Source organism: Grus americana, chromosome 23 (assembly GCF_028858705.1).
Source record: "Grus americana isolate bGruAme1 chromosome 23, bGruAme1.mat, whole genome shotgun sequence".
In the NCBI taxonomy this organism is placed as follows: domain Eukaryota; kingdom Metazoa; phylum Chordata; class Aves; order Gruiformes; family Gruidae; genus Grus; species Grus americana.
In genome coordinates, this window is record NC_072874.1 from 736447 (window position 1) to 757180 (window position 20734).

General features: G+C 51.2%; 2 protein-coding genes across 3 annotated transcripts in view; one reads left to right on the forward strand and one right to left on the reverse strand.

Moving 5' to 3' along the window:
• The first annotated feature begins 77 nt into the window (after positions 1-77).
• Positions 78-18175, forward strand: FNDC5 (fibronectin type III domain containing 5). Its single transcript, XM_054802596.1, has 6 exons — positions 78-516; positions 9834-9949; positions 10253-10451; positions 11929-12021; positions 15481-15614; positions 16425-18175. The coding sequence occupies exons 1-6, from the start codon at positions 438-440 to the stop codon at positions 16464-16466; spliced, it is 663 nt and encodes a 220-aa protein (XP_054658571.1). The 5' UTR covers positions 78-437; the 3' UTR covers positions 16467-18175.
• LOC129195917 (S100P-binding protein-like) overlaps positions 6152-20734 on the reverse strand; it is a 27793-nt gene continuing 13210 nt past the window's right edge. The window contains exon 4 of one of the 2 annotated variants that reach the window (XR_008573995.1): positions 6152-6286. Coding sequence is in view for 1 of the 2 variants with exons in the window: in XM_054802595.1 (XP_054658570.1) it covers positions 13754-13853 (100 nt within the window). In the remaining variant the exon portion in view is untranslated. Of the gene's footprint in view, positions 6287-13740; positions 13854-20734 lie in introns of those variants that run through there. The other variant, XM_054802595.1, reaches the window with a different exon arrangement.

Below are 20734 nucleotides of genomic sequence, written 5' to 3' on the forward strand. Positions count from 1 at the left end.
GGACCCCGGCGGGGGCGCGAGGGGCGGGACGGGGAAACTGAGGCAGGCAACGGGGCCGGGCTGGGCGGGGGGCCCGAGCCGCCCCCGTCCCGCCGCCCCCGGGGGCCGGGGGAGGGACCGGAGCGGGGCTGCCCGGCGCTGCAGCGGGCGGAGCCGGGGCTCGGCGGGGCCGCGCCCGCCCCCGCCTCCCGGCCGAGCCCAGCCGTACCGTACCGAACCGAGCCGTGCCGGGCGCTACCGAGCCGTGCCGAGCCGTGCCGAGCCGTGCCGAGCGCCGCCGAGCCCCGCCGAGCCCCGCCGCACCGGGCGGTACCGGGCCGCGGCGCTCTCCGCGGTGCTGAACGGCGCCGCCGCGCCCGCAGGACGCGCCGCCGGCGGGGCCCTGCCCGGCCCGGCCCGGAGCGGCTCGGCCCGGCGCGGCGCGGCGGCCGCGGGGGATGGAGCCCTTCCTCGGCTGCACCGGCGCCGCGCTCCTGCTCTGCTTCAGCTACGCCGGTCTGCGCCCGGTGGAGGCAGGTAAGGGCCGCCGGGGCCCGGGGAGGGGCTGCCCGGGTTGCAGGGAGGAGGGGAGGGGGCTTCGGCGGGGGGAGTCCCCCGGTGCGCACGGGTGGGAGCAGCGGGTGAAGCGTGGGCGCTGCGTGGAGCGCGGCCGGGCAGGGCTGCGCCGAGGGGACGGAGTCTGGGGGCATCGCCGGCCGGGACTTTGTCGGTAATTGGGTTCGGAAGAGACGGGAGATTTCGGACACGCAGCCCCGGGGCGCCGGTCTCGGGAAGCGCCGAGGTCTCGCCCCCACCGTGTCCCAGCGTGGGTGCTCACAGCCGGCCCTGGGGAAGGCGGCTCGTAGAAATGTGGCATGAAAACAGGGGCTTGGGGAGAGCGAACAGAGACCCTCGCCCAGCGCCGGGCACGGGGGAGGCAAAGGCTCTCCTGCCCCGGAGCAGCGGTGCCTGCTCATGTCTGGGGCTGAACTAGAGCAGAGGAGGCAAAACCAGATCTGCTGTGCCAACGCCTCGGCACGTTAGCCTGGGCAATCCCCCTCCCCGACTCCTGCTCAGCCCCAGGCTGCCCGGGGCCCAGCCAGGCACTGCCCGGAGCCCTGTGAGCTCCTGAGGCAGCACTGCCGCCCCAGAGGAACTGCCTCTTCCAGGGCACAGCACACCCCGGCCACATCAAACCAGGCCCCTTCGAGCTGTGCGGGTCCTCTGAACTGGGGGATCTCTCGGGAAGGCAAAGGTCCCCATGAGTTAGCTCTGATTTTGGAGCGAACGGGACGTGCTCAGATCCACTCTCCTCCCCTGCATCAGCTGGGCTGAGCCTTCGCTCGAGCACCCCACGCGTGGGTGCCGCGTCTCGGCAGGTGCTGGTGGGTGCTCCCCGTGAGCCCTCGCCCCGTCAGGCAGCACCAGCCCAAGCCAGACGCCCTCCCCGGCTCGTCTCCCTCGCTGGCTGCAAGATGCTGGTGGAACAGCTGCTTTGATTTGCAAAACGCTGATTGCCAGAATATCTTGCATTCCAGGAGGCTGGGGGTGACTATTAGGGATGCAGAACTCTGGGGAGTGGAAATTCCTGTGCCCGAGCCAGCCCCGGGAGTTGCTGGAGTTACATTCGCCCCTGTCCTGCCTGCGCCGGGGCCGCAGCAACCCCCCGAATGCCTTCGGCTCTGACACGCATCCTTGGCCAGACATCGGCACTCTGAAGTTGCCATTTCACAACTGACAGACCCGGGGAGATAAATGCAACATTCCCAAAAGGAGGGAGCGATGGGGAAAACACCGTGGCACAATGGAGGCATCTGCAATTGTAACAGCCCTCCCGATTTTCTGTAAACTAGGCCACTTCCCCTGCTCTTCCTTATCCTTGAATCACCTCAGTCAGCGCCTGAGAGTAAACATGGAGTTGTGTCCCTGCCCAAAACCGCCTTCTGCTCCCGTCTTACAGGCAGCGTTTCTGTACCGTAAGGTGTCCGTGCCACATTACGAGCCGGGCAGCTCTGTGAACAGGGATAGCTGCCCTGTCTCGTGGCTACGGCATGCGGTGGGGGGGCAGGAGACTCGGTTCTCGGCTCTGATGAAGCTGCATGACCTTGGTGCTGTGCCATGCACCCCCGCTGCCTCCTCTTTCTGTGGTCTCCTTCACCGAGGGTTGTGATGTGCTCTCCCCGCACCCCGGCGAGGCAGCGAACTTGTACTGTCCCTGTTTTTCTGAGAAGGAAAAGGGGAATGAAGGTATGGAGTGATTTTCCCAAGGTCACACAGAGGTAGCAGCAGCATCACCACCAGCTCTGTGTCCCCAGTCCTACCCAACGATGTGGCCACATGGCCGCCAAGGCAGGCAAACCAAGAGTCATGGGGGAAGCCTGTGGAGAGGAAACCGTCCCCAGCGGGGTCAGGCAGGGATGGGGGCTCGGCCGTCCCTCCGCTTTGGACCCAGAGCTCGTGCAAGTGGGTTTCAAATAAAGCCGGTTGTGAGAGGTGAGAGCTGCTGTCCCCGGGAGAGGACCCGAGCGGACCACTGCAAATTCCCCTGCTGATGCAGCAGCGAGGGCTGGCGAGTGAAGGGCAGAGCACGGACCCCGTTCTGAAAGGGAGGGTTGGCCAGTCAGGACCTTGCCTTTTGGCAAGGCGATGCCAAGGTAAGCAAGAGGGGGAAGCAGGACCAGGAGGACAAGGTAGCTGAGAAATAACCTCTACACTAACGCTCTTTGATAGCCCCCAGCATCCCACCAGTGCCGGGTGGGTGAAGCCCTCCAACCCACTCCTACTGCTGCCTGCTCGAGAGGGTCCCTGAGAAAACATTCAGGATGGTTGGCAAGTCAGAAATACAATTTAATTTTGCCACAGTGCTTGCTCTGGCAGCGGGATGGCCTGCCCTGCCCAGCCTGCATGGTCCGAGGCGCCAGCAGCCCCCCCCTCGTTAGGCAGAGCTAATGAAGAGGGAGGTGAGCTGGGCTGGGCTTGGCGGCGCAGGGCTGCTGTTAAGGGCTGTAAGAGCAGCAGGACGATGCTGCGTAACGATGACGAAAGACCCCAAAATAGGCCACGACCCCTGCAACTTGCCAGGGCAAACAGCATCCCCGCAAGGTGCCTGCCTGTAGAGCAACTCGAGTCAGGTTTATTTCTGCGAGATGGAGGGGAAATTCAGCACGCTGCTGTGGCGGAGGGAAAACTTCACCCTCCAGCACAGCTCTCAGCCTTCCAAGAAGCCCCTCAACAGCTCCTCCACCTCCACTGCCCAAAAAGGGGCCAAATCCACCTGGATTCTGGTCGCTGCTCCACTTTAAAGCAGCTCAGTGCTCTTGCGCCTCTCCTGCGTGTTCTCATGCCCTGAGCCACTCCGCAAGCCAGGCTCCTCTTCCTCTGGGGAGGTGGGTCTCCATCCTCACCTCCCAGACAGCCCCACCAGCCGTGGGGGGAAGGAGAGCAAAGCGAAGGTGACAACCAGACTGCAGCTGCTCTTTCCCGACCTGTGTCTCGCCGGGCACGCTCCCCTCCTCCTCCGAGCCGCGGGAACTGAGCTCACCTGAAGTCTGGCAGGATCAAAACCAGAGGCGAGCGATAGGCTCGGCGCGCACGAGAAAGCAGTGATCGGTCTGACAGCTATTTGGAGATGGCAAACCAACCCACTCCGGCCCCTTCCCGTCTCATGGAAGCCACGGAGATTCCTGGCCAGCTAACGGATGGCGTAAGCGCTTTATTGATTCCTGCATTCAGCGTAGGAGAGATTTAATTGCAATATGGAGGTTTCTAACCTCAGTGTCAGCCTCTCAGCAGGGATGTTGCTGTGCAAAGCAGCCAAGGTTGTGCCATCCTCTTCCAAATACCGTCTCCTGCTGGGAATATACATGTGGAAAACGGAGATCCCTCCCAGAGAGGGGCACGCTCGCACACGGAAACCACGCACAGGCACCGTGGCAGGATCCAAAAGCAACTTTCATGGAGTGGTACCCATGTACTGGGACTGAATATGGCCTCATCCTTTTGGCATTTATTGTCACATAAACCCCTCCTGGTTCGTATAGTACCCAGAGGCCAAATTAAGGCCTGACTCAAGTATAATTCAGTTCAAAGCAGAAATGTACCGAGCAACAAAGCGTGCAAGTCTTTGTGTGTGTGCAGAGCTGGACTGGGACCAGTCAGCAAACTCCCGGGAGAGGTATGGGTACTGGTGTCCAGCACTGGCCGGGAAGCTCCGGGGCTTGCTCACCCTCTCTGCCTCTGACAGATTTCTCTCTTATTTCTCTAATATTATGTAGGTGGGGGCTGAGAAGAGCTAGGAAAGACCACGGTACCCAGTCCTCCCCGGACATTTGGGTCCTGGATAAAACATGCCACAGCAATGGCGCGGCTCTGGGCTGGCAGCATTAAAACCCAAGTCATGGCATTGGTGAGACCTGAGCGAATCCTGCCCGGCTTCAGGACTCAGAGAGTTGGAGCTTTGGCAGGACGGGACACTCTCCAAAGTCGAAATGCCCCTTCCTCCTGCCCTGAGGAACTCCTGATAGCTGGGCTGGACACAGCGAGCATCTCCGTGCTCCCTGAAAGGGCTCCATCCTCCTCGACAGCATTTCCACCTGTACGTTTGGGCACCCACTCACTGAGGAATCGGCGATAGGGCCGGGGGGGGGGCATCGGAGGCGGCCGGCCTATTAATATCCCATTTGTAGAGAGGAGTGGGCGGTCAGCAGGAAATAACTGCCTCTTTCCCAGACTGCAGAACCCCTGGTTGGTCTTTCTGCGCTTTGAAATTCTCAGAGCTTAGTAAACAGCCCTGCTTCCCATGCGGCCGGGAGCGGGGTGGCAGCGGTGGGCCCTGCTCCCTCCCACTCTCCTGCAGGCTCCCTTCATTAAAACACTCGGGGAAGCTGAACGGCGCGCCAGCCCTCCCTACATACCCCATAAAGCTGACAAGCAATTATATCCACTGAAGGGAGCCATGCTGGGAGAGCAAAGAAAGGCTCAGAAAGGCAGGGAAAGCAGGTCTTTTTGTACCCACGCTCAGGGAGCGGGCAGCAGTGCTCTGCCAAGAACGTCACACAGGAACTTACGGGATGCTCCTTCCCCTTGCAGGTCATGTCCTTCCATCTCCTGTGCCCGCAGGGAAGGTTGCGGTGCAGGAACAAAGGGCTACTGGGATTTAAGGCTGACATTCACCGCTTCCCGCAGGAAAGGGCAGGCAGCTCGCAGGTGGATAGCACTGAATGAGCCGCTTCAGAGCCTCGGCAGGCACTCTGCTCGCTGGGCCATGTCCTGGGGGCTCTGAAGCAGCTGAGCCTTTCAGAGCAGGAAAGGAGCTGCTTGTGGGAAAGGAGCTAACTGAATTGGAAAATGCTGTGACTACAGCGTAGCCTTGTCCACAGAGGAAGCAACTGCACTTCACTCCAGGCACGTCCAAGCAGCTGGAGTTTCCAGGACAGCTGAATTCAGAAGGAGCAGATTTGGGGGAGCCTGGGGAGATAAATCCAGGAACAGGCTCTAATTCCAAACCCATAGCCTGGCCACAGGGCTCAGCTGGCAGAGGTGACCTCCGAGAGTGTGAGCTTTCCACAGATTCATCCTTTTACTCTAAGCAATGGTTCCCCTGGCAGCTTGCGTGGCTAAAGGCAGCAAGCCAGCTCTCACCCCCAGCCCCACCGTAAGGGCTCATGGCAGAAGGTACAAATTGAGACTGGCCTCAAAGAGAGACACAGCAGTAGGGAGAGGGACCGCAGCAGAGGAGCCAGGAGCTCTGAGCATCACCCAGTGATGTCTTTGGGGCCTGGGGACCTCCCTGACCCTAGAGGTGCCGGGCAAGACACCCTGGTGTCTTGTAAGTCCCCTTTGCTCACCCCACCACCCCCAATCTGCAGTTTGTCCCTTGCAGGTGACAGCAGCAGTGGCATGGGGTCAAAGCTTCTCCCCTCTCATTTTCCCTCCCCACCTTGTCCATGCTACAGCTCCGATGGTGAAGTCAACATAAGGGGAAGGCGGGTGGTTTCCTCTTCCTTGTGCCAGCAGCTGCTGCGTCGACAATGAAAAGCCAGGGAGTAATCAGCCCAAAGCTGTAGGTGTGGGTTGGTTTGTTTTTTCTCTCTCTCAAATAAAAGTCCATTAATAATCAGCAAAGCGTTTAATGAGAGGCTAGAAGGAGTTCTCAGCATTAAGAGGGGATTAAGGGTAATCTTCACTGCTCATGCCTCCTTGCTGTGCGGAGGCGGTTCTGACCTGTTCTTGCCAAAAGGGCCTAAGGCAGAGCTGGGACACACGGCTCTGGGGGATGTAGGGCTGCGACTCACCTGATGAAGGGTCCCTGTGGGAAGGAAACAAGACATGGTTTAAGCATGATCGATTTTGAAGCAGCCATTCACGTTTAAAAATCATCATGATTTCCTCTTTAACTGATTGGGGCTCCCCCTTAAAGAGGGGGCTGCAAGTTCTGCTGACACGAACACGAGAGCATCTCTTCATTTGAGCACACAGCTCTAATTCAAATTTGGCCAAACAGATCCTCTGCCAGTTTGCAAAGTGTGATTTGCTCCGGCAGGCATCGCAGCCTCTGCGCTGGGATGAAGCTAAACTGATAAACCAGAAATCTTGTACCATATGGGTCCCTTACAGACCAGCCAGGGAATGTGCTGTCCTCAGCGTCTCTGGAGTAAACATGCATGAGAAGGGTTTGATGCACAGCATGTTCCTTGCTATCTCGCCCGCAGTGGGGAAGGAACTCGCCGCTGGGGCCATCCCACCCTCTGTGCCTGCTCCCAGAACACCAGTGGCTTCCCTGGCCACCGCAGGCACAGAAGCAAAGTTTCCAGGAATTGCATGTGACTCTAGAAGGAACCAAACATTTGGATTTGGCACCTCAAGGCCCTGCTAGAGATGCTGACCCCCAGCTGGGAAACAGAAATTACATCTTCCTCCCCTGACCTCAGCCGGACTGGCACTACAAAGAGCTGCAACTGGCCCAGGGAGCCAAAAGCGGCGTGGAACATCTTGGAACAGTGATTAGATTTTAGAAAGTCATGATCTCATCACACATCTCCTGGGAGCAGGGAGAAAAGCATCCTCATGGATTAAAATTTTGGTTCCAAATTATTCACTCGGCTCTGGGAGCAGGAAACTCATTTTCCTGCCTTTGTATTTCTGTCAAACGCTGTGCTTAATTCTCTTTTCATATCACTTTTATACTGGTTTGACACCACTGATTTATGTGTAGCTACTCTTAATCTGTGGTAGTGAAAGGAAAGGCACACTCAGATCTGCTGTCCTAGATTTTACTGTATTATCTGCTAACTTCAACTACCCCACCTCTCTCGCAGGTATTAGTATGAAGGGGGTCTCTAGAGCGCTCTGGACCATCCAGAGCAGCAGATTTCTCCCCAGCCTACACTCAGAGTCCTGCTTTGCAGGCTTCGAGCCCTGGGTTGCAGCTTTGCCAAGTGCTTCTCTTCTGCCTCGCAGCCCTCCCACCCTCTCTCACCAATTCCCAGAGACGTTGTTTGCTCTTCTCCAGCTCTGCTAGGTCTTCCCAACTCCCCCACATTTTAGGTCATCAGGAAACTTAAGACACTTTTTATGCTGTGCCTCCCTCAAGGTCATAAATTTCAAAGGGGACTCGAGCACCAAGTGGGGTGTGCTGTACGTTCCTGTTTCCCAGCCCAAAGCTTTTTCCCTGATACTCTGCTCTCTGTTCCTGGTTAATTAACCTCTTTTCAAAGCCCTCCTCAGACTAAGCTGGGTAACTCAGTGGTAGCTCCTAAAAAAAAAAATTAGCTCCTAAAAATACACAGGAAAGACAGCCATGCCGGGATTTAACTGTACAGCTGTACTTTGAGAAGGGCGAAGTGCCTGGCTGCAGCTGGAGACTGTTTTGTCTCCCATCTCTCAACTCCGTCATGTCCTCCGTATGTTCTAGCAAATTCATCAGGCATGACTCAGAGACCTTCCCTGTACACATTCCCATCTGCTGACTGCCCCTTCCTAAAATTAGACGCTACTCTGGTTGGCACACGGGTTCAGTCATGGGGGAAGGTGAGGAGCTGCAGACCCACGTCCCTTCCTTGTGCCAGCAGGGAGCTGAGTCCGGAAGGGATGGGTGTTCAGGCTGAGAAGGGTGATCCATCTCCCCTGCTCAGCGTGTCCTTGCAGTGGAGGATGATAAATGTTTCTGTTCTCTGAGAGCTGGCTGGAGACCACTGCCCCATCTCATGAAGGCCATCCCCTGAGAGATAAGAGTGCTCTGGGTCAATACTGACTCGATCAGCTACTCCAGAGAGGAAGGACACCCTTCCCTATGAAATCCCGGAGACCACAATTGCTTGCTGCTCCTCCTTGTGAAGTCCCAAATTAATGCAAACTTAGCCATGCAACTTTCAGTGATCTTTTTGCTCACTGAAGGACTCGCTAGAATCAGTCTGGGTCCGAACGGCTTGTCCAGGCATCCTATTCCGAAGGGTCTCACTGGTGGATGTGGGTCTCCCACCTGCCAGAAAGGGGAGCTCTGCAGGCCGGACTCTGGGTGGTGTTTGGGGAGGAGAGAAAGGAGTAAGGTCATCACTCTGTTAAGTGTAGAACAGCACTGACCTTGAGCTAGAGTATTCTGTGCTCACATTATTTTCTCTATTCCCGGGGGAGCATTCACCAGCAGTGAAGTCAGTTGTTAGGAGACACTGACACTACAGCTAGAATATTTTCGGCCACATTCAGGCGGCTGGGACTGACTATAAATCCAACAAGTGTTACTGGAGACGTGCACACATGCATCCTTCTTTCACTGTTGACCTCAGCCCCAGCCCCAGAAGGGCAGTGTTGTGCAATGGTTACAAAACAATAAAAGCATTATTCTTTGATGAGAATCAGAAAAAATGACTCTTTCTCAGCCTACTGACCTCCTGGGGATAGTCAGAGTCCTAGCAGTCTCGTTAGTATTTACTGCCTTTGGGTTCGGAGCACAAGCTGGAGACTGTGAATTAAATTTGACCAGAGGAGAGGGAACAGGAGTCCAACCTGCTGCACAGAGCACTGGAAGGACCGTGCCAAGCCTACAAGGTAAACCCTTCCCCCCGAGATCCCAAGCCTGCGTCGCTGCCTTGGGAAGAGGCTCCCGGTGAGGGTGTGCAGAAGCCCAGCTGGTACATCAGAGCCCAGTTCGCCTCGGCAAGGCTGGCAGCTACGCAGATCCACCCTGCAGTTGGGAACTCAGCTGTGGAGTTGGGAATAAACACTAAACACGGAGCCTCGGGCTACTGCTTTCATGGCCTGCCCCTTTCACATTACAGTGGTCCAGCGTGTTCTGTCCTGTTAGCTGTAAGCGGATGGTTACTGGATGTCCTCCGACCATTGGAGAGACAGCTCATCAGCCGCAAAATGTGTACAAAATTTTTTCTGTCAAACTAACACAGAAAAGCAAAAGAAACACTCCCATTTGCTACTCCTGAATTTCAAACCTCCAGAGTGCTCATCAAAGCGTTCAGTTTTCATAGTTCCAAGGCAGATTTTGCATTTCCTCCCAGCTGTCACTGTCAGACCATAATAGGAAACAACAGACAAAATGTGGTACGTGGCTGGGAAGGATGAGATGAATGAGCTACTCGGTGGTCTGCTGTGTTGTCAAAAGAAACTGTTTCCAAGGGTCAGATATTTCACATATGTCTAACGCAACTCGCATTCTCAGCAGAGATCTCCTCACTGGTAATTAAGACATGGAATACCTGCAATTTCCAGGTCTCATATCCAGAACCACATCCGGGAAGGACCAGGAACAAAGTCCTTCCCCGCTCCCTTCCTTGCCCTTGCTCTGTCTCCTGCCTGAGGCTGTGACTTTGCCTCAGTCAAGGCTCTGCTCTCCCTCCTTGCAGACAGCCCGTCGGCTCCAGTAAATGTCACAGTCAAACACCTGAAAGCCAACTCAGCCGTCGTGACTTGGGATGTTCTGGAAGATGAAGTTGTCATTGGATTTGCAATTTCCCAACAGGTATGGTGCCGAGTTACCCAGTTTCGGTCATTGTTCATCCTCACCCCAGGTCCCCTCGGTTTCCAAATTCTCTTGCTGCAGTTTAAGCCCATTCCTTCTCGTCCTGTCCCTCGTGGTCTGGGAGGGGACTTGGCTTCCCGTCCTCTTTGCAGCAGCGCTTCATGTATTAGTAGCTGCAGAGAGGAAAGGGTCCGACGGTCTCCATGTCCGTGGTGGACAGGGCAGGAAGCAGTGGTCTTAGATGACAGCAGTGCACATGGGAGGCCTCTCGACCACTCTGTGCTCTCCTCTCTCGGCTTCCAGAAGAAGGACGTGCGGATGCTGCGCTTCATCCAGGAGGTGAACACCACCACCCGCTCCTGTGCCCTCTGGGACCTAGAGGAGGACACTGAGTACATTGTGCATGTCCAGTCCATCAGCATCCAAGGCCAGAGCCCTGCCAGTGAGCCAGTCCTCTTCAAGACCCCCAGGGAAGCTGAGAAACTAGCCTCTAAAAATAAAGGCAAGTGTGGGTGAGTTCCTGTGTGGCCCCTGGGACGCCCAGGCAGTGTAGGCTCTTCAAAGAGGAAAGCAGTCTCCCGTGCAATGAGAACAGCTGGGTTAAATGCACACAGGGCCGAGTGCCCTCTCCCAGCCCCGCGTGGACAAGCGGGATGCCCCAAGTGTACCCAGCAGACAGGGCTGACGGGTGCACAAAATGACAGGGAGATGCTGCCGAAGGCTGGCTGTTCATTTCTCCTCTTTCAGATGAGATTTAACAGGCAAAGTGAGGAGGAGAAGGTTTCCAGATCAGGAGCTGTGTGTCCAGCAACCTTGCAAGTGGAGAATGTCAGGAGAATTTCAGGAGCAGCCTGTGAACTGATGTGGAAACAGACCCCTGGTTGGCACTGGGCACGCCACCTCTGTGCTCCCAGGGCACTCAGGGGGGATTCACTGAGCCTCCTGCGCCTGGATTCCAGGACAGCAGGGGGAAACATACCCAGAGACTGCCACATTTCTTACATTTCAAATATTTCTGCCAAATCAGAGAATCACAGAAAGCTGAGGTTGGCAGGGACCTCTTGAGATCACCTAGTCCAAACCCCTGCTCAAGTAGAGCAAGTTGTCCAAGATCATGTCCAGTTGGGTTTTCAGTATCTCCATGGGGGAAATCAGGCACTTCCTCACCGGCAGCTCCTTCACTTGTTCCTTTTAAGCCAAGTCAGATTGTTGAAGGTTTTCTGTCAGGAAGAATCTCTGCTACAAAAAGGGCTAGGGAGTAGAGGGGTCTGGGATATAAAGGGTTACTGCCTGCCTACTGAGGACCCAGCCTGTTGCAGGGCTTTTGGCCGTGGTGCCTAGGATGTTGTGAGTTCCTGACTCTTTCTGCTAAAATGATTTGGTGTCTGTAAATACCGAATTGCTGTTCATCTGAAAGCACTAAGAGGAGCACTGCTTCCCTCCCTGGAGGCCTGAACTGTAATCTTCTTAGTGCTTTGAAGCCAAGGAAGCGCATTACGCCCTGCAAAAAGGTTCTACTCATTTCTGAATCCCATGGCTCCGCTGAAAAATATCATGCCAGGCTCCACACTCCTGAGCTGGGAGAGGAACCGCTGAAGCATGCAAGGCTTTGTGACAGGCACAGACGGCACTAACAGAGACCAGAGACAGAGCACAGCGTGCCGCCACGGGGCCAGATAACATGTGGACTTACCCCACGGCAGCTCCTTTGTGGTAACCCCCTGTTGATCCTGTCTCACTGCTCCTCCCTCACCCCATCTCCTGCAGGTTGTCAGGGGCAGTTGCAGCAGAGCAGCTGATGCTCTGCATGTTCAAAGCGCAGCTCGTGCTGCTGGCATGACCGACGGGCAAGGACTCTCTCCCTGCTAGCTTTGACCCCGACGCACTGATGATTTGAGTCAAGGGCGCTGTTAAACCAGTGTCTGGTGCAGCCCGAGCCGTGCGGTTAGGTTTCATGATCTCTCTTTCCCCTTGCGCAGATGAGGTGACAATGAAGGAGATGGCGAAGAAAAACCAACAGCTGCGAGCAGGGGAAATTCTCATCATTGTTGTGGTGTTGTTTATGTGGGCAGGTCAGTTCAATCTTTCTGTCAAAAGTATGTAATATCCCTAGGGCCTGCTGCCTTGCTTGGTTTGCATGTGTTATCATGTAAGACCTGAAAAGAAACTCTTCCTCCCATCGCGCGTACCGTATATTCAGCTGTAAGGGCACCTCGGTTCCCTCTGCAGCGTCACAAGCCAGGCAGTGCCAAAAACAGGTGCATCGGTGATCTGATCTGGTCCAGAAGGAAGTAGATAATGGACTTGATGAACCAATTGCCTAATTCCCCATGGCTAATCCTGTAATCTCAATTTTTCCAGAATGCACTGATGATAAATGCCCTCAGCCATCCAAGAGGATGCTTTGAGCCCTTCAAATGATACAGGTCACTGTAATTATCTGGCTATTATATGACTCCAACTCTCATGCAAAACAGAAATTTAAGAGTTTCGCTCTCAACACCCACTATTATGTATATGCTAAAACCCACTTAAAAATCAATTAAAATAACGGAAGCATTGAAAGAACAAATGGCCCCCAAACATCAAAACACCAATAAACCCAGATCGTCTCAACATCCACTGTTAAAATACAAAGAATAGTACTTAACAGGAAGAGCAGCAACACTAGCAGAAACATATTAACTGAAAGGAAGGAAACATCTACATGAGCTTAGGACAGTGGGAGGAGGAAGGACTAGCATTAGCCAAAAGCTGTGATCCAAAAGGGTACTTTGGAGGTAAACCTTTGGCAATTTTTAAAAATTCCACCCTGCTCCTCCTTACAACTTGCAGCCATTAATCCTTTTAATCCAAGCGGAGGCTCTGCTACAAGATGGCTGCTGTACTATATGAGTTTATAAGCACGACCGCATGCCCAGCTGCAACCCAGAGCACCCGGTGCTGCGGGAGGTGCAGTAACGCCATCCTAGGGCCGCTTTGCTGTGCGATGCGATGGGCACAGCTAGGCACATACACTAACGCAGCCTCTAACGGAGCACAAGATAAACGTGCTCCTTCAATACGAAGATCCCCCACTATGACTTTTTGTAATATGTACAAATATATAAATTAAATTTCCAAAGAGAACCAAGAGTTTCTGACATGAGTTTGGGACCGCGTTTCAATACAGCTTATAGCAAATTGTACAGAGGGCAGACCTCGCTCGTATGTTTTAAACTAGCAAATAGGGAGAGGCAAATGCCTCTGACTCCTGTTCCAACAGCTTAGCATGTCTGAAGTGGCTGCAGCCAGCCCTTCAGCTTGTTCAGTTTGGAAATTACATGCATGAGTTAATGGGAAATAAAGTTTGCACATGTTTGTTTTCTATTGGGAGCCCCAGCCTCCCCTGGCTGCCAGTCAGCTGCTGCTCCTGCTGCAACGTAAAACATTAATGAAACAACATTTGCTCCCTGCAAGTCACACAGCACGTTGCCCAAGGGAGGATGGTTCAGGTGACCCAAGGAAATGGGCAGGCCAGGAAATTAGCACTACGGTAAATCTATGATCCATAAAAGACAACCTTTGCCACTCGGTATTTAGTCCTCTTGTCCCAGGCAAAGCACTTTTCCACGCGCACAGGGTGTAAACAGAGAATTTTCCTTGGTCAGAAGGAAACCCACCACAATAGGACTGAGTGGCCGATGACTCTGACAACTTGTAGTTTCAGTGGTGAGCATAACGTTATGTCCTTTAAAGACAGTGGTCTGCCATCTCTGCTGCTGTAAACTGTAACAATCCTGAACTGATAGGGGTTGCATCAGTTTACTCCAACAGAGGATTTGGCCCCTTTATACTAGATTCTGCTGAGATGAGATTCCTCCAGGGAGAGATGTGAAGAGGAAACCAGTCACCGATCTGAGATCTGTCACAAAAGAGGGAGAGGGAGGGATTAACTCTGTCCTGTATAGTTCTGCAACATTTCTTACAAGTGAATCCAGGTGACACAGAATCAGACCCACGTACAGCATTTTTTTGCCCTGGAAAGTCCTGAGTTTACCATGTGTTATTTGCATCTCCAGAGACTGGACAGCGATTACAGTTAAAGATGATAATCAAATGAAAAACTAAACTAAATTAAAAGGTTTCCAAAACCTCTAGTCCATTATCTTTTCAGCATTTATGTCAAGTTTTAGCTGTGCACATTCAAATTTAAATGCCCTGCCAGTAAAAACAATCATGAATAATTACATGAAGCAACTGAACAACTGATTCATCTCCCACTGTAGTATAATCTAAAACTCAGATCAGCGTCTGAAGAAAGAATTTGCTAATACCACAATTTCCCTTCTAGACAGATGACTTACGTTTAAAAACAAAAGTGTGTGTGGGATGAAATCTCTCTACATCTGGTGGGTTCTTTACGAAGTCTCAATGTACAAAAACCTCCTTCCAGCTCTTAACCTGGCCTGGCCATAACCTGAATGTATGACAATGCTTTAGCAAACGTGAACTGGAATCGGTCTGTGCCCAGGGCTCTGAACTGAGATAAGACTCAAGGTCTTGTGCTGTCTGTATTTCTGGTATTGTTCACAGCACTTTGCTTCTCTGTGCCTCAGTTTTACCATCAGAAATCACAGAAGGTGTGACTATGGCAGATGTTAACCTATTCTCCTAGGATCAGCCATTCGTTCACATACGCAAGAAAGAATTTGGACCACTGCGTTTATCAGTAACACCTGGGGGCAGCTGCCATAACAACACCTTGCTTTATAAAGCAGTTTGTGATGATCTGGTGAAAGCTTTACATATGTTATGCTATTAGGGGAGCTGGAATATTTTTCAGTAAGGGAGAAGCAGCATCTGCCTGGGTCTACTTAACCTCCGTGTTTGGAATCTACAGGCAGAGAAGTTATTTGGTCAAAATGTCACAGAAAAGCTTCTGAGAAAGACATCTGCAGTCTTCTCATGTGTCATGGCTGCCCCTGCTTTTCTCTTCACGTGCTTGCGTGTGCGGAAGGAAATTTCCACTGGCAGCTTTTGCTGCCGTCACTATTGCATATTTGCAGATGTTGTCCTGCTGCTCAAAAGGCCACATGCAGGCAGGTACGGTACCTGCCTCTCATCTGCCAGCACCAGCTCCTTCTCTTCACCCCAGAGGAGAAAGATCAGAGGACACATTTTCACTAACCAGAAATTTCAGGAGCTCCTGCATTTGCAAAGCAAAGATCCCATTTAACCGCATGGTTAGTGTTGATCACTATCCAAACATAAGGCTTAAAACACTTGTCCCATTTAATGACAGGGAAGTTGGAATATAATTAATCTTCTGTCCTTCTGTCTAACTGGTTTTGCATGGAATTAGGCATCAAGAAGGAAACAGCCAGAGGGTGACTAGCTGTGTTAGAAAATGAACCTTAGGAACAATTGTGAATGCTGCTGAGATCTCTACCAGAAGGCACAAAGCTGGCTGGCAAGCAAGGGATCTCTGATCTCTGCAGGCTCCAGGGGCTGAGCTCATTTGTGTGATCACTAATGCTTTTTCCTGTTAGGGGTGATCGCCCTGTTTTGCAGACAGTACGATATCATCAAAGATAATGAGCCAAATAACAGCAAGGAGAAAGTCAAGAGCGCCTCAGAGAACAGCACTCCCGAGCACCAGAGCGGAGGGCTCCTCCACAGCAAGGTGAGACGCTGCTGGCACGCAGTGGGGGACAGGGCAGACAATCAACTTCCAGCTGGGCCTCAGCTAAATTACCCAAAAAGCAGCCCCTGTTAAACATCCAGTTGGGATGCAGAAAGGAAACACCCCTTCACATCCACACATGCCAGTACCACAGCTTCGTTAGTGGTCTGAGCCTCCCAGGCGCATCAGGGCACCAGCACTTCATTCCCACCGCTGGATTAGCCTGCATGTCCATCAGTAAAACAGATTTTAATCCGTATTTCTAAAATATCTGAACATCTTGAGAAGAAAAATGCACCCAGCGATGCTGCAGTCCCTGAGCTGCTTGGGTCCTTACCCCCACAGCAGCCCTTAGGTGACATGGTAAAGGGGATATTACTCTTGCAATTAGCTGAAGAGCTGATCAGCAGGAGCGTGGCTGGTAATACACGTAATGTTAAAGGTATGCCATAGCCAGAATGTAAGCAGTCTCAAGCCTATAATTTATACCAACTTATTTCAATGAATTTAACTTTCTTGTGTTTCTATTCACAAGTTGCACTCTGGCATATCTCCACCACTTCCCATTTACTTATCATTTGAAATAGTCCACTAATCCGTGCTCATTCAGAAACAGACAGTGATGAACCACACAACCCTAAAGCCTCAACTCTGGCCCTTTTTCGTTACCCCGAGGGGATGGGAACAAGACCTTTTATCAAAACAAAAACTGACCAGCACACTGCACTGATCTCTGATGTGGGGTTTTTTTGTCCTCTCTCTAGCAATTCCTATACATCCTTTCTTCCTTTGTCTCCTCTTCTCTTCTAGTTTCCAAAAAACAAGCCCTCAGTGAATATCATTGAAGCGTGACAGCCTGCCATCTGATAGATGGACTCCATTCCTCACTCTCACTTTCTGCCTCTGAGCCTTGATGACTAGGGAGGTGAAATTTTGTTGGAGCAATTTGGAAAGAGACCTAGTGATTGTCACTTGCTGGCATACACCTCCTTGCCTGTGTTCTGCAAAACATCTGGCCAGAAAGAAAAATCCTGCAAAAACCCCCTGAAACCCAAACAAACAATTAAGATGGAAAAGCATCAGTGAGACAAGCTGCTGCCGGTGAGCCGGTACTGGACTCATGAATCACCTGGGCTGGAGCAACTTCTCACGCACTCCTCTCCACCCTCACACTCTGTCTTCTGGAACAATTTTCCTGTCTTTGGAAATGTACAAGGTTTCGTTGTATCTTTATTTTGTCTCACTGACACTACATCTTGACAGTATTAACCTGAGCTCAGGCATCAGTCACTGTCACTCCTCTCCAAGCAAGAAAGGAGGAAAGCTCATTGCAGACACGACTAGCAACCAGATTTCGGCTGCTGTGTGCTCTTGGCTTGCTTTGTTCCATTGATGCGTGTTGTGTAACACATCTTGCAGGTGGGTTTTTAAAACAAAAAAAAAAAAAAAAAAAAGAAAAAAGGCATACCCCAGTTTCCATTCCCACTGCGAGAACCTCCCTGGTTGTTCTCCAGTTAGGCTGTCTCCACCATTGCTGTCTCTCCTATCTCACACTGGTGCTCTTCGTCTCAGATAATTGGGGCACACCAAACACTGAGGCATAAACCAATGTGAGGGGACACCAGAAGCTGTTATTTAGCTTCCAGGATAATTTCGACCATTTTCTTCATGGTATTTTCAGCTGGGCCTGAGTCCACCACCAGTGTGATAAAAGGTCCATTAAAATGTAGCCAGTCAGCAAAAACAAAGAAAAAAAAAGAAAAAAAACTCATGATATTGGTTGCTATGCAAGGTCTCCAGTGGCAATAGCTATTTATTGTGAAAGGCTCTTGCCTAAGGGACCTTTCTCTGAGGGCTTAAGTTCTTAAATTGCGTCTTTTAGTAGGGTTCCTGTGGGAAGGTCTGGTTCTCCTTACACGTCCTGTCTGCACTATTTTTGTGACGTTGTAATGCCAGGTATCTGCTGGAGGCAGTCCTCCATAAAAAGGATGGTGACGAATGGAAAAGGGGTTGGACTTCTCTCTTAAGTGCTTGATGTTTGTAAGCTGACAGGATCCCTGGGATTGCTGGTGCTCTGGAAGCTGGTAGATGCAAGTCCATCACATGGAAAAGATTTACTCTTTGTAGTGTGCCATGGGGTATCTGTATTTATTTAATTACTCCACAAGAACCACTCCATATGCACTAGGGGATGAGGCAAGATCCTACTTGTTCCATCACATACCAAGACAGGTTGGCCTGCACTTGGATGAGCCTGGTTTAAAACTCCCTGCAAAGAAATAGGCTGGCAGTAACAGTTCAGCTATCTCTCCTCTTCCACTGTCACCAGCCTTTCCAAAATAGTTGATCTGGGAGAAAGGCGCTGGAATTCCGCTTGCAGATGTGTTGGTGAACAAGCAAGGGCTTCCCTTGTGCCAGTTTCAGAAGGCAGGCCAACCCCAAAGGTCTCTTCAGTGGATCCTCTGCCAGAACACACTCCTCCATCACCAAGAGGGAGAGGTCAACACCTCTGATACAGACAGAGCAATAAACATTTTATAATGTACAATAAAAGATTAAAGGCATAACTTGTGTCCTTGTAACATCTGAATTTAGTAATATTTCATCTTTGCCTGCTTTGGGCAGACCACACACAGTAGAACAGGGGGACTTTCTCTTTATTTCCCAGGAACTACAGCATAAAATGTTTTCTCAATGTCTGGGTGTAGAAAACCAGAAAGGTTCACCAGAGTTCGCTCAGGCTGCAGGACGAGAAGGGGGGGGGGGAATCTTGCAACATAAATAGCACTACGGCCATACCTAGCAAGATTCTTCAGACATGTCTGTTATCTCCTAAGAAAGAAATGTCATTTGGAATCCATACCCCTGTAAAGGGAGATTTCGGACAGATGGTACAGCATGTGCAAAACGATAAGGGAGATGCTCTCTCATAATCCTAGAGCAGACAGCCAAGCAAGCAGCCCTCAGAAGCCTGCTAGTGAGGAAATGCAGCCTGGTAATTTGGCAGGTTGGGGGGGTGGAAGGTTGTATGTCTGTTTTTAAAGACCATTGTCCCTGGGAATTCAGACCATATCCCCTTTTTTACAGTAACTGTTGTTCCCTAGTGACAGGTTTAAACTATTTCTTTCCTAACAGATGTGCTCGCTCCTTGTTTGATAGAAAAGAGGAATTAAAATGTGAAGCATAAGTGTTCATTCAGAGTTAAGTAGTCACATCATAATGTGGCAGGAGGTAAAAGGGTTATCATTATGTTCCATAACTATAGGCTTTAAAGGTAAAGTAATAACGCTATTAGTGAGCAGGAACAAATGTAGGCTGGCAGCAACTCAACTTGTCAGAGAGAGACTCCAAGCTATCCAATTCAAGTGATCCTCTTAAAGGAAATGTTTTCAGCAACTATGAAGTGATGTAGTAAGTCCACATTAGGAAAAGGCGTTTTCCATTATAGGGGAAGAAAGTTACTTAAGATCTTACTTTTCTGAGAGTCACAACCATCAAAGCTTTAACTGCTCTTTTGGTATCAACTTCTACTGCAACCCATTGAGAATCAGAAACCATTAAGGCTCTGGGCCTGCGTGACTTCAAGCCTAAGCCCATCTTCAGAATAGATAACTTATTCTCATCAACAGTTGCCGAAAGATACTCCTGAGGTGTTTTACAGTCAATAAAGGGAAGAGATCAAGACAAAAAAACCACAAGACGGCGCCGAGGAAAGTCATGTTGGGCCACAGAACACACCCTGAAGGCCACCCACATTTCCCCGCATGTTTTTGCCTGACTGCTGGTTTTGACTGGTTGTTGGAAGCAGGAGCTAGGAAAGGGAGGTTTCAATAAATACTGAAAAGCAGCAAGTGGGAGTGGGCTGGCATGACAGGGATCCCAGGGAGCCCTGTAAGAACCGATTCCCCACCGAACTCAAAAGCAAAGGAAAGCAGCCCTCTGGCTGGCTCTGCCGATGCCGTGCAGCCCCTGGGGACTAATCCTGTTCATTTCCAAGAATCAGCGGAGCAGAGACTATGGGCACAGTAAGGAGCAAGAGGCTGAAAACAGAACCCTTTGCCAATAGCTGTGGTGCGTGTTTAAAGTTAAGCACCACTTGCCTTCATCCTTTCAAGCACTGTAATATTATGCCTACAAGTACAATTTAGCCAATATATTCCTCCCCCACGAGTTTAGTAAAATGGAGCCGCAGGAGGCGGTGTGGAGCAAACAATCCTGCACAGCATGTCCTTCCAACTCACAACACCCAGCGCCATACACTTCTCACCACCTCCCTCTGTACAACAAGCAGCAGCACAAGCTCTGTTCTCTGTCTCCTCGGAGGAAAATGAGAACATTAGGCATTTTATCCCCTGACAGTTCAATAGCATCAGAGGGGGAAACACCTACACGACAGAAAGTGTTAGTATAATCTCAGCTGGTAACGACTTTCTGGAGGAGATGTAAATGGAGAAGAACAGACTGCTAATGCCAGTATTTGCCAAAGACATTAAAGGTTACATCACTCAAAAGTGTATGTCACAGCTGCACATCCATTTTGCTGATAAAAATATGGCAATTCATTGACTGGGTAGTCAGACTTCCCTTCCCAAGGAGAGAGTTGAAGATTATACCATATGTTATACCAAATGTAATTTCCCCAGATTTGCAGAAAAGCTTCCTAACAACATGTAATGAGCTATTACTGGCTAGTCTGGAAGCAGAAGCCTAGCTGACCAAATTCAATCAGCTTTCTAGCATTTGTTAAAAAGCTGTATGATCAACACGCTTGTTATGCTAAAATATGTTCTGTTTCCTCCACAAATCTGGTGTCTATTAAATCGTCTGATGACCTTATAGATTAAAATGATGATGTTCCTACTTGTTAGTGCTTTAGCTCACACGTCTCGAGGAAAGCGAGCTGGATTCTCTTTCAGCTCGTGCATCAGCATCAATTTTGTTTAACTAAGTTCCAAATGAAGAATCTTTATTATTAGCAACAGAACCAGGAAAGACACAGCTTGAATTTTAGATCCCAGATGGAGTCAGCAAAGTTGGCAGCCAGAAAAGCCAGCTTTTTGCCTGCAATCTGAACACACTGGATGCGGAGTCATTGAGTAGCAATAATGACATAGCCCCAT

What these genes read in the sequence shown, in the direction of transcription:
- FNDC5 (XM_054802596.1), top strand. Translation starts at nt 438, where the DNA reads ATGGAGCCCTTCCTCGGCTGCACCGGCGCCGCGCTCCTGCTCTGCTTC. An exon ending in ACTAGCCTCTAAAAATAAAG is followed by an intron (nt 10,452 to 11,928) that starts GCAAGTGTGGGT and finishes CCCCTTGCGCAG; the next exon opens with ATGAGGTGACAATGAAGGAG. An exon ending in GGTGTTGTTTATGTGGGCAG is followed by an intron (nt 12,022 to 15,480) that starts GTCAGTTCAATC and finishes TTTTCCTGTTAG; the next exon opens with GGGTGATCGCCCTGTTTTGC.